Here is a 13,728-nt window from a genome sequence, read left to right as displayed (position 1 = left end):
ACTGCCCCCCCCCCCCCCCCCCCAAAAAATTCGTTTAAAATAAAGCCCAAACCACAACGAAGAAATTTGATGAAGGATTTAAGCCCTTTTAAAAGAACTTAAGAGTAATCAACTCGTAATCCTAAAGTTGGTCGGGCAATAGGAATGTCACTAAAAAGATAACGAGTAATCAACAATTGAATTTAGAATTTAAAACGGAATTATTATAGAATTAAAAGCTTCAAAAATTAGATTTACAAACCAAAATAACCGTGCAGGACATTTGAAGTCAGATTTATCTAACTATTGTTTGAACCATTCAAGAAAGATTTCGCTTATCTGCAGAAAGTCTATATGGGCACCAGCAAAACCGCATAAATCATCGATATGTACCATTCAAAAGTACGATAAAGCAAGTATTACAGCACACGATAACATTAAGGGCATGCCATATCAAAGTTGGGGACAAATATTCTTCAAATGAAAAACATCTTCTGTGACACAAAACGAACCTCAAGTTCACATCCTACACAAAAATACAATGTTGTTTCAGTACAAATCGGGAGACTGGTTACCATCAAATCACCCGCCTTTAGGATATTTTCATATGAAAAACAGTAGTACAAAAAGCCATAGAAGCAAATTCTACATTCCATAGTCACCATCTTTCTTTATAATGCAGATTTACAAATTGAAAAACGAAAGGAAAGACATCAGATGTAACTCAGGCCTCAAACCTCTCACCTCGAAATAACTAAAAAGCTAACTGGTTATAATCCATCTACCACGGCCAGAAGATCCACGGAGCATTCTGAAACAAATGACAATAGCAGTGCTAACTATCATTGCTGTTCATGGTAAGAATCAAACTGTGCATCGAGAATTCTAAACACCATCTACCAAAAGGAGCTCTGCTTAGTAAAATGCTGGATGGGAAAATGTTTGGAGTTAGTATCTTGCAAAAGAATAGCATATTACTCCAAATTTATTACAGGATTCAGGCACCAAGTCCAAAATACAATTATTAAAAAAAATAAATGAAAAAAAAAATCAGAAACAATGTAAACAAAAAGGATCAACATTTAGGCACGGCAGCAGATCAATCTCCACAAACAATATACAATACAGAAATAGAGTAAAATACTGGATAAAATTCACATACAGATTTCTTATCACAGTGGCAAAACAAATATAATAATGTCCAAAAAGTTGATTCCAAGGATGGATCTAGGATTTTTGGTGAGCTAGGGCGGCCGTTAACTATTGGCCGTCGACGTTCGCTATAACAGGATCGTTTATTAATAGTTAGTTAAATAATATTAAATTTTTTTTTAATCAATATATAAAAATGTACTACAACATTAAAATCACATACATATGAAAATATAATCCAATACAACTCAAAATAATAAGAAAAAAAATACATGATACCACTATAAATATGTTGAGACTTTCATTTCGATTGAAAAAATTGTTCCATGATCTGTATGAAAATTAAACATAAATTAAACATAATCTTAAACTATCATCAATTTCAACACCAATTGAAAATTTATCACAATTCATAAAATTCCCAATTCACATTCACAAATTCACAAAATTTACAAATTCCCCAATTTTCATAAATCATAAGCATCACAATTAACACACTAAATCACCAATCAATTAAAACATCAAAATGAAAATAAAAATAAAAATATAGAGGAGCTCACAAATGTTCAATTGGCAGTCGCAGTCGATGGTCACAAATGTTATAAAAAAGGAATAGAGGCGCTCACAACGGTAGTTGGCGGCATTATGGCAGTCTGCGGTCAGTCAAATTCACGGTGCATAAAGGGTTTGAAATTTGAAAATGATAAAATGTCGTGATTCATTTCAACCTCTGATATCTGAATTGGAATGGGTATTTGGACAATTGGCCACTTGCCTAAATGATGTTTATATATAAAAAGGGAAAAAAAAAAAAATGGCGTCCCAAAAACAAAAGCCCACTACAAAAAAGGCCCAAACAAATAATTCATCTCGTCTTCTTCACACTTCTCCCCTGGACTCAAGTCTCCTGCTTGTTCACTTTCTTCTGTCGGTCCCAGTCGCCATGGATGGAACTCAAGGTTCCGGCGGAGCTTGCATGAGCGGCCGTGCCGGCTCTCATGGTACTAGCTGCATCCCTGGTTGATTCCCTCTATAGATTATGAGATGATGAATTTACATTTCTATTTTGGTCATTGACTTGTATACTAGTTTCTAGCTACTATTTGAAGAATATGTAAAAGTAAACTTTAGGACAAGCACCAAAAATAACATAAAATTTAAGCTCTTGGATAAAGGAAATAGAAACTAGTACAGGAATCTAGGAGAAGAGAAGGGGGAACTGAAATGCATTTTTAAAATGAAAGAGGTTGAATGCAATTATTGGACTTCTACAGTAACTTGGCACCTCAACATAGCACATTTTTGACGTCCACAACTTTGAAGTCCACATTTTACGTTGGGTGAGGAGGGCAAAACAGCCTTGGTCTCTAGGAAGACAAGAAAACCAATTTAAAAAAAATCCATAGAAACAAATTGAGAAAAAAAATGCAACCGGCAAAAACGTTTCAGGCATCACTAACAAAGGCTAGTGTTGGAATGGCCTAAGGTCAAAAGACCATTATAAAAATTGATGAGCAAATTAAAGAGTACAACAAGAGACTTATCGGAACACAAAAGTTAATAGACAAGAAAACGTCATTAATGCTCTACAGGGCTGCCTCATTAGCAAGGATTGAAGGCATGAATGTACACCATTTAGAATACTAACGGATTTATCATCATAATTTTCTTTTCCCCAGAATAAATTGCTGACACCAATTCAATACCAAAGAATAGCACATTAGTGAATTGACCCAGCTACATCACAATGCAAAGCATCTCTATAATGAATCTTATCGTAAATCGATATTGAAAAAGTAACCAAGGAAATAATGTACTTCGACAATCACGACCTAATGGGGGCGCAACGCCAATAATTTTTTATTTTTAATATGAAAGCAGAAGTTCCACTGGAAGCTTGTAGTTGTAACAAGCGAAAATTTTTATAGATCTTAACTTACAAGAGCATCTTCATGAGATTCTCTGAATACAAAATGCTCTCTATTTTAAACCACTAATGCTTAAAAATAAGTTTCAAGAAACTCCCTATATTAATTTTTTAAAATAGAGACTGAGTTTGGCTCTCTACTTCTTAAACTATTCAAATCAAGTTTAAATAGATTGGTCATCAACATATAAAAAAATATGTTAAATTAAAATATGAGGAGAAATCAATAGATGTTCCTTGAAAAAAAAAAAAAATAAACAGCATTGTTGGAGTGCATAAAAATGTAGACTTTCTAAATTTAAAGATGCTATCTATAATTCATAAGACGCTCCTTATAAATAAAGAGTTTCCTGAAGATACTCTAAGCCTTTCTTTGCAAATCAAATGTCCACTGCCATCATGTTAAACATTATTTAAGCTTTCTCCAGATGGCAATCACAACAATATTTAACTTGCTTTAATAGGCGCTCCTCAAAATGGTCTGCTGGCTATCTTCAAAGGCGTAAGTTTGTCTTAATCAAGATATCTAATTAAAAAGTCCGATCAATCAAAAAACTAACTAGGAATGTTTCTCCTAACTGGAGGGGTTGGAAGGGAATGCATCGGGGAACTCAACATTATGAATCCATATGCTATCAAATCCAATTATCCTACTGTAGCATATGACATCCTCAACCCAGTTCTATGTAGGTCGTCCTCAACATTATTTGACAAAACCACTTCACACTCCTTCAATAATTTTAACGAAACCCAAACGCACCATATCTAGAGCTTTAAAAGTTACTTTAATTAACTTTTTTCTCCAAAACATGTTAGGCTTCTTTCTTAGAAGTTGCCTTTCTTGCTTTGAACTTTAGTGTAGAAATTTGCTATATTATAAGCGTTAGCATCCTTACTTTTAAAAAAACTAAATTTGCTCTTGGCCACACGTTCTCCTTAGGGTATCTCCAACCCTTACACCAATTTGACGTTTTACCCCCACATTGGTGTGATAATCCCCTCCAACCCAGCTTCATATCATTACACCAGTGCTACACCAAATTTGGTGGAACACTCTCCATTTGTGGTGTAATTTATAGCGTTTCTTATTCTCATTTTGCCCTTCATTTTATAAAACAACAAATATTAATTCCTGTTCTATCCTTTTTTTAATTGATCATTTGTGGATAAATATACCTATTCCAAGAATTAGATGACAAAACTAATTGTATTTTTTGTTTCTTTTGTGAAAGTTTTTTATATGATATGAGATTTGTTTATTTTTATTTTTTATATTGTGATGTTAAATGTAATATCTTTTTATTTGTGGTATTAAGTCTAATGCTTTTTCAAATTAATTAATAAATTCAATAATTTCGTTAATTAAATGTATTTTTAAATTTAGTAATTTTATTAGTCATATAATTTGCAATTAAATGAATTCTGAAATAATTAGTTGTTCAGAGTTACAAGATAAGGAAATAAAGGAAACACTGCTCATTAGGTGTAATGGGTTGTATATCACTAAATAAGATGGTGTGAAAAAGTTGCATCAAGACGCCTTAGATCAGCCCTTCAGGTACTAGTTAGACTAATTCCAAACCACCCTAGATATCATGATAAAAAACACATGGAGAATAATAAAACGACCCAAAGTTACTGCCTTCTACCAAGCTGCCGCAGAAGAATAGAATATGGATTGGTGAATTTCAAGAAAGCTATTTATATCCGCAGAGAAATTGTTAATTTACAATATTCCTTCAATAAACAATAATCATATAACAACACTGCAATCCCAGAACCTATAGAACTATCCGTTGAAAAGTTCATCAGTCGGCCTTGAGAAAACAAAAATATCACGCATCAAGTGCACAATACATCTTGTTGTAAATTGTAAAAATATCATACGCTATGAATGTAGTCTGAGAGCATAAGTCCACCCAGGTCGTAGCTGAAACACACGTCACCAAAATAGTTCCCTTCCTATATACTTATCTCATTATTCTTTCAGCTATTGAACCAAATTATACACTTAAAAAACAAGCTTCCAGTATTAAAAAAAAAAAAAGCAAGCTAACAAGTGACATCTCGGCTAGAAGACAAACCCAGGGATCTACTCTGGTAATCCGCACGGACACTTGAGCATTTAAATTATTCATGATCAAACAATTTATCATAAACCGTTAATACAAAGCATCTATAGCTTTGTACATATTCATGACTAAAAAAGCGGAAAACAGAACCACTCATAGGCTAAACCGCTTCAATTTGTCAAACAAGAGACCAAAACCAGTGAGCATATGATTGACCCTTTACTTAATTCTATAAACAATATCAGGTACCAATTCAAAACACATAAAAGAAGTAGATTAAATAACTTATCTATCTACAAACGTCTGTGGGAAGAAAGCAAGAAACCAAAGGCAAATAATCTGAGAAAGAAATCTGTGTTGCTTTTATTCACTTGTACCACATTGACGTCCACAGGAAACAAGAATACCACATTGATTTCTTTACTGGACTACAGCTGATTTTTCAGATCTTTCCTTAACAAGCAACAAGAGAAGGAGACAAACAAAGAAACAGTCACAGAGATGCACACATTCTTTTCATATTCTAGCTGTGAAATCAATGATCACGAAATAGATTATTCAGGAAAGGAAAAAATCATTTAACATCAAATTTCTGCAATCCAATCTGAGATGCCAACACAAATTTCACGTTATAAGTTATATCAAAATAAATAATATATCATTGAATGAGCCAAGACATTATACCATTCCCACTTGAACCGGGCCTGTTCAGATCTGCTGGTTCACCACCTCTCCTCATCCGCTCATACCCACCTCCAGATTTCGGCCTCCCGTCTTCGCCAAAACGGTTAAGAGACGATCCGTAATGCCCTGGATCCTGAACCTGTCCCGGACGATGTCCACCAAGATCCTGCCTACCCTTGAAACCCCCAGGCGGTACACCGTTGACAATCTCAAGCCCAGGCTTCTCCTGCTTACCCACAAATCCCGGCCTGAGATGCGGAGGCACGAAACGGTTAGTCTTCGCCGGAGACACTAACGGAGATTCGGGAGACGGCAAAGGAGACGAAGGAATCGCCGGAGTTGACCCAGTTCGTCCCTGTGGACGAAGCGAAATTAAATCCGGTTCAAGATCCGACCTTGCTTGATCCGGTGGCGTCAGAGAACAAATAACAGAACACTTTTCCTTGTTTTCTTGCTGCTCGATTGATTGCTTCACCGGAATCGAAATGGGTTTCGGACTGGGCCGGCTCAAAACAAGCATGTGGCCATGGATTCGCGAGTTTGATATAATGGTTTTGCTCGGATTCGCAAAAGAAGCACCCGAAGAAGAGAACGATTTAGCTGAAGAATTGTTGTTGCTGATTCGATTATTGGTGCTATTATTCAGCTTTTTATCGTATATGTCATTAAAGTTGAGGGAGGTATATTTGTTGCTTCTTGCCATTCACCTGTTCCACCGCCGCTAAGCACCAATTACGCCGCCGAGAGCCACCGCTGCGAGGAGAGTTTTTTCTTTTTCGGGGAGGTTGTAGTTTTGTTGAGGTGTTCGAAATGTTTACTTTTACGGCATTATGCTGGGTTAAGGTCGGCGGGGGACATTGATTGTTGATGCCCGATAATGACTCGGTGAACTGTTTCTCGTGAATATGCAACTTTAATTAATAGAATTTTAAGATTAATACGTCAGTTTGTACATACATATTTGATAACATATTACTCAATAAACTAGATAACTTATCTAATAGATTGTTGACCTGAAAAATGGATAATATTTTTTAAAGCTAAAGATAGATTTTTCTGAAGTCTTGGTGTATTCTGAAGTCAATTTTTCTCTTTGAAAGAAATTGAGATTTCAGTTTTTGTTATTTCTCAATCAAGATATTATTTTAATTTTCGAGAGGTCTTACTCTATATGCTCTTTCAATTCGAAGTATTTTTAGCTTTATTTTATAGGTTACGAGACTTTTTAACATCTTTGTGTGTTGACATTCTTTCATTGTCATGTTGAAAATTATTATTGAATCTCATTTTCAAGTTTAGACGAACAAATTCGACTTGATTGTGCCTCTTTGACACCACTAATTAAAATGCAATATACACAAAGACTAGAAGATTTATGTTACGCCTTTAATTTACATGTGTGCCAGCACATGTCTGAATATTAGACGAACCAGTTCGACGTAAAGCGACAATTGAAATAGAATGAAGCTATAGAAAAGTCTTTTCACGAGTTTAGAACAAGCTCGGATCATAAGAACTATCATGTTCTTGTTTGACTTTTCAAAGCCATTTGTTTTGAAGACTAACATTTGTGACAGAGAAATGGGTGCGGCTCTGATGAAGCAAACGATCATCTAGCTTACCATAACAAAGCACACAAGTTAGAGAACTATTCTAAATGGCTTAGTTGGGCAAATAGGATTCGGCTGATTAGATGGACATACTTTTTCGGTGAAAACAATTGGAATAGGGGAAGTATAGACCCAAACTTCAATGAGTTCTCTATACCGAATGGGACCCTTTCAACAAAATCTTTTCACTTAGTTGAGTTTGAGGGTACGATTCGTTTGATACTACTAATTTAGCCCTTGTTTGAGCCTTATTTTTTAAAAAATACATTTTTTCAAAACTCATTTTTAACTACACATTTTTCTATAAAATAATCATATACGTATTTCAAAAGAATTCGTACTTTTAACCAAATATTCTCCCAAAAAAATCACTATTTCATAATGCATTTTATCGAGTTAATTGTTCCAATGGTTACTAAACTTTGGTTCATGTCTTTGATTGACAACTGAAGTTTAAAATGTCGAGTTTTGATCACTGAACTTAAGTCAATGTCTTCGATTGCCCATTGAATTTAGATCCATGTTTTAGATTACTTACTGAAATTTAAAATGTCAAATTTTGATCACTGAACTTTGAAATATATTGTAGGTCACTCACTAGCATAATTGTTGAATTTTAAAAAATATCGAGTTTACAGTGAGTAAGTCACGATATTTTTCAAAATTCAGTGAGTAATGTACAATATTTTTCAAAATTCAATGAGTAATATACAACGTTTTTTAAAGTTTAGTGGTCAAAATTCGACATTTTAAATTTCAGTAAGCAATCGAAAATATAGATCTAATTCAGTGATTAAAATTCGACATTTTAAACTTCAATGACCACCTCATATATATGAACCTTAGTTCAGTGATCATTGAAACAATCAATTCCATTTTATTTAGAAATTGGAATCAAACATGGGCTTAGGAAAGAGCGTAAGGTTGAGAAGAAAAAATAAATAAAAATGAGAAAAGAAAAAGCACTCCAAAAACCCTAATGCGTTGTACCAAACCTCTAACCCCTTAATTTATCTCTAAACCCCTTATTCCACTCTCCACAGAGTGTTCTTTGTCCTCTCGATTTCCATTAAAGGTATACAGATTATCCGTCGATTTCTCTTTTCTTACCACGAAGCCTTGTCTTGTGCGCGTTTTGAATTAGCTTCATGTATGTCTAATATATATATAACATTTTGGAAAAGGTTTCGATTTTGATCTGCGAAGTAAGGCTGTGCCGTTGATTTAGTGTTCTGTTTTTCTGTGATGTTTATCTCTTTCTTTTGTAGTTATAAATACTTTTTCCTGTGTATGCGCACGTTTGTTGGTTGGTTGGTTTACCACAGATAACTAAGTTTGTGACATTTTGGATCTTTCATTTCACGTTACTGGAGAAGTACAAGATTTTTGTGTAAATGTATGTTCTTTTTTTCATTTTTCTTGTAAATGTAATTGTGTTTTGGTGATGTTTGAATTTCAGAGATTCATCCAATTTGATTGTGTATTTAAATAAAAATAAAATCTGATTTATTTGTTTATGTCTGTTGTGAATGGGGACTCCAATTTGATTGTGTATTTAAATAAAAATAAAATCTGATTTATTTGTTTATGTCTGTTGTGAATGGGGACTCCTATTTAATGCTTTATTTCACCGTATGGTTAAAATTGCCACTCTTCTTTAGAAGAAAAATATTCATTTCTAATTTCTTCTTGTTGCATTCTTATTGCCAAAAAATTGTGTGGGCCCTTTTGCGATTCTTGTACGATGTGCATTGTTAGGTCTCTCCGTGCATAATTAACCTTCTTCAGTTGCATGTGACAAATTGTAGTTTTTCCTCTTATTCTGTGCATTTGATTACTTGAAAATAGACGAGAGGTCATATTTAATTATCCTAGCATTTTTAGAACGAATATTACACAATAATGGTACAATTTAGCAGTGTGCAGGGGCTTGGAAGATGAATATGAACAATGTCAAGGTTCCCAAGATGCCTAGTGGCGGTGCTGCCTCCGCTTTAATTAAGTTGGGTGTTATTGCTGGTCTTGGTATGTATGGAGTTGCTAACAGTCTTTACAACGTTGAGGGTGGGCATCGAGCAATTGTGTTCAATCGTGTCACTGGTGTGAAAGAGAAGGTTTTTTCCTTCCCTATTTTCTTTGATCGGGAATTGACATTTGAATGTTTCCCAGGCTGTTTCAACGTTTACAAAGTTCACTTTTCTGTTTCATGCTTACTCCTGTATTTCTGGTCATTGAAGGATAACCCCACCTAGTTAATAAAGGCTGGGGTGCAGTTAAAATTTTGCTTTTGATTAACAATTACATATCCAATGTCTTTGTCTTGTTCTGCGTCAAATCAGAAAATTTCTTATTCTGTTTCCCTTTATAAGTTTTTACCTATTCATTCTCGGGACGATCGGTGTGGGTTCTTTACATTGTCATGTACGCACTTATTACGTATTTTTTCTCCTCCATTGTGGACCCATTTCTCCTTTCTTTTACAGAGAGTTCTGTGAATTTATCATTTGCACTTGAATTTTATCAACTGGTCTTGGGATTACAACTTCGAGGAAGCGTGTTTTTCGAGAAGATTGACTACATCATCCAGTTTAATTAAACCTTTGAACTGGTTTTCTAGTAGCCTGGCTTGGTGTGACGCGCTATGACAAGGAGTTTTTAATTAGCTCAACAAAGTGAAAGAAGTGCTGATGTTTGAGCAAAACAGTTAACTTCTCTATGATAAATTTATTTTTGTATTCTGTCTCATTCAGGTAAAGGGAGGGAAGATGGAGATTTAACTGCTCTGATTGCCAAAATTACCATTCTGAAAAATTGATGCTGTAATAGAATTTGGAAGGATAGTAGCAGTTCACACTTTTCTAGCGGTTTAATGACATCTGGTAGCTCTGGTTTTTATCGGTCCTTCTTATGGTATTGGTGTTAACACTTATTATTTAATGGAAATAATCTTAAATACTTTGCGTTATATGAACTAATTTGACTGAGTAATTGGGCCTGCTATTCTTTGGCATTTTCTTTTTTTTAAAGTAAGTTTTACTTGTGATCTTAGAGTAAGATGTTCCTATGGCTTTCTTTGGTTCACGTTTATTGCATTTACGGAGGTATGATACATATTTTAATTTTCATCTGCTCTACACAACTTGTTCAACATTTTGCTTACACGTTGGATATATAGGTTTATCCTGAAGGGACACACTTGATGGTTCCATGGTTTGAAAGGCCAGTAATTTATGATGTTCGTGCACGACCACATTTAGTAGAGAGCACATCAGGCAGTCGTGATCTTCAGATGGTAAGCCCTTTTCTCTAGCTTTCCTCCCTTCTCTTGTCCCTTTGGCTTGCAATACTTTACTTCTGGGGGCTTGGGGCCATCCTTCTATGAGTTACAAATTGTAATGATCGCTTTCTAGTTTTATGTTTAATTCTAAATGGCATGAAGGTGCAACGATCTCTGGTTTCGGAAGAGGTAGTTTAGAATTTTTAATTGGGTTCCTTTCCTAACTTTGCTTCTACAGAAAATGATATACTAAATCCACCACAAAAACGCAAATACTCAATTAATAGTTGTAGTTTTTTCTCAAATTAAATTTATTCTATTCAAATAGTACAGTTTTTCCATGATCATCGAAATAATCAATCTTTATGGGTGGAAAAATACTTTGACTGAATCTTATCCATGTAATGCCACTGTCAATTTTACTCATCTAGCTGAAATCTATTTCTAAACTTATAGGAAGTATGTAACTCATGCATTGTATATACCTTACGAAATGCCAATTGTAAAATCCTTTTACATTAATTTTTGCTTTTGATTTGTTTTTTCTGTAGATATGACCCTTAATGATTTCTTAACTCTACCTTCATTTAAAAAAACAACGACACTATTTTGCAATTGGATCCTAAGCATTGTTTTTGTCATTTTGAAAACAAAAAAAGTCCATCATTCATCTTTCTAAACATAATACAGGATCTTCTGAATTAGATTTTTTTAGTTGCAAACCACTTGTGTCCATTCTGTGCCTTTGGGTGGGGGTGTGTTCGAAGGCATTAACAAAATCTGCTACTGCATGAAGTAATGTTATCTAAGGGTTTATAATTTTATACTACTACAATCTTATTTCCCTGTCTCTTTCCTGTGGCTGGGGCAAAGGGGTATCATTAGCTTGGTCATTGGATGTTAACACGAGATTGAACAGGTGAAGTTATAGCACACTTTTCAACATCGCTTTGGTTGAGTAGTCTGTAAATGTGTTTGTGTGAACATAGCAGCAGAATATTTGGTTCATTTTTTTGGTCAAGTTTTAATACCATCTGAATATAATTCTCCTTCCTAAGATGTGCAGTGTTCGCTGATCCAATATTATTGTGGTTCATTGCAATGCTTTCTAGTTTCCTGATTGCTACAAATATTTTTTGAGTAGAGCGAAGTGCATAAAGTATTGATAATTATTTTTAAGAAATTTGTTAATTAGTATTGATATGTTTTGATGTCTAGGGGAAAAAAATATATTAATTTTTGAGATTAGCTTAAGGTCAAAAAATTACTCCTTTTACCTTTCTAGGAAAAGAAAAAAATGTGAATGAAAAAACTTGGATTATTGAATCTCATTGTCGTTACTTGGTTTTCTATTTGATTTACAGGTAAAAATTGGTCTACGGGTTCTCACTCGTCCTGTGCCTGACCAGTTACCCACTATTTATCGAACTCTTGGTGAAAACTACAATGAGAGAGTCTTGCCCTCAATAATTCATGAAACTTTGAAAGCTGTGGTTGCCCAGTACAATGCTAGCCAGCTTATCACCCAAAGAGAGGTAAGTGGCTAGTTGAAATTTATGTAACTATTCAGTCCTCTTTACACAACAATAAATAGGAGTATACAACATGTTTTATGAATTTTTAACTACACCACCAATGATCTCTCACATCCCCAAATACAATTTTGTACCTATCAAAAAGTTTTATCTTTCAGAATAATGTCAATTTTTCCCAACCCCAACCCGTTTTCTCACCTACCCACTACCCACTAATCCACCACAACCTTCCTCATGACAAAACTCCCTAGCATGTGTGGGATCAAGTCAGATAGATGAAGATGGTTCTTTGAACTATGTTCTGCTGGCATGGTCAGGGATTAGTAGCATATTCCAACTGAGTTGGGGTTAAATAATTAAATTTCATTACAGTTATTTTATTTTATTCAGGCTGTCAGTAGAGAAATACGTAAAATATTGACTGATAGAGCTGCCAACTTCAACATTGCATTGGATGATGTGTCCATTACAACCCTGACTTTTGGAAGGGAATTCACAGCTGCTATTGAAGCTAAACAAGTAGCTGCACAAGAGGCTGAGAGAGCCAAGTTTGTGGTGGAAAAAGCTGAGCAAGACAAACAGAGTGCTATAATTAGGGCACAGGTAACTTCAGTTTTTGTTATTTCATGACTACTTTCACCTCAAGTCTTCTTATCATTTAAGACTCGTTCATCGGTAAAAATGAAAGCGTGCGTCTACTGAACTACTACCACGGTCACCTTGTGTCTTTTGATCATTTAAGACTTTCTAATCCTTAAAAATGAGAATGTTCATGCACTAGAGAGCGAATGGTTTTGGTTTTGTCCCTTTTTGCTAATCTGTTAAAATGTTCTGCATGAAATTGAGCAATTTCACTCAACTACATATCTGTTTCTTGTTACCAGGGTGAGGCCAAGAGTGCTCAGCTGATCGGTCAAGCTATTGCCAACAATCCGGCATTTATTACTCTCCGGAGAATTGAAGCATCTAGAGAAATCTCTCACACCATTGCAAATTCAAACAACAAAGTGTATTTAAATTCTGATGATCTGTTGCTGAACCTTCAGGATCTGAACTTGGAGCGAGGTGGAAAGAAGTAACTGGATAATGGCTGAATTATTTTTTCCCTTCTGAATTTATATTTTCTTCTCGAGCCAGTTTAGTGGTGGTATCACTACAAGTTGGCTGTGATCCATCAATGAAACTAAAATAGTGGATTGAATTTTCTTAGGAAACTATTTTCATTGAAAAGGTGAATCTTTATTGAAGGTTTTGACATTCTTATGTTAAGGTTCTGAGATTCACCCCAAACGTCCTCGTCCTGAGTACTATGATATTTTTGCTATTGAAGTAAATGCTTTAGAGCAGGGAACCTATTTAGATCATAAAGACGAGGATTGTTCAATGTCTAAAATGGTTTCATTTGTGTTTGAAGCAGCTCATCTTTTGATTTAACAGTGTCTAGCCTGGTTATTGAGGTGAATTTGGATTTATTTATACTGCTAATACATAC

The 13,728-nt window shown here is 34.7% G+C and overlaps 2 protein-coding genes across 4 annotated transcripts; one reads left to right on the top strand and one right to left on the bottom strand.

Moving 5' to 3' along the window:
• Positions 1-398: 398 nt before the first annotated feature.
• LOC111370844 lies at positions 399-6,709 on the bottom strand. Its single transcript, XM_022992740.1, has 2 exons — positions 5,815-6,709; positions 399-905 (listed from the first exon to the last, which is right to left on the bottom strand). Exons 1-2 carry the CDS (start codon positions 6,515-6,517, stop codon positions 895-897), a joined length of 714 nt encoding a protein of 237 aa, XP_022848508.1. The 5' UTR covers positions 6,518-6,709; the 3' UTR covers positions 399-894.
• Positions 6,710-8,350: 1,641 nt separating this feature from the next.
• On the top strand, positions 8,351-13,526 carry LOC111370842 (prohibitin-1, mitochondrial). Of its 3 annotated transcripts, none has more exons than XM_022992736.1 (6): positions 8,351-8,499; positions 9,344-9,538; positions 10,600-10,716; positions 12,066-12,236; positions 12,627-12,839; positions 13,121-13,526. In XM_022992736.1, the coding sequence occupies exons 2-6, from the start codon at positions 9,362-9,364 to the stop codon at positions 13,313-13,315; spliced, it is 873 nt and encodes a 290-aa protein (XP_022848504.1). In that variant the 5' UTR covers positions 8,351-8,499; positions 9,344-9,361; the 3' UTR covers positions 13,316-13,526. The 3 variants fall into 3 exon arrangements, with proteins under 3 accessions (XP_022848504.1, XP_022848505.1, XP_022848506.1); XM_022992737.1 differs by having other exon boundaries at positions 8,355-8,499; positions 9,351-9,538; XM_022992738.1 differs by having other exon boundaries at positions 8,356-8,499; positions 9,341-9,538.
• Positions 13,527-13,728: the final 202 nt, after the last annotated feature.

This window comes from Olea europaea, chromosome 21 (genome assembly GCF_002742605.1).
Source record: "Olea europaea var. sylvestris chromosome 21, O_europaea_v1, whole genome shotgun sequence".
NCBI lineage: Eukaryota > Viridiplantae > Streptophyta > Magnoliopsida > Lamiales > Oleaceae > Olea > Olea europaea.
Note: the sequence above shows the minus strand (reverse complement) of the source record. Positions and strands in the feature narration are given on the sequence as shown.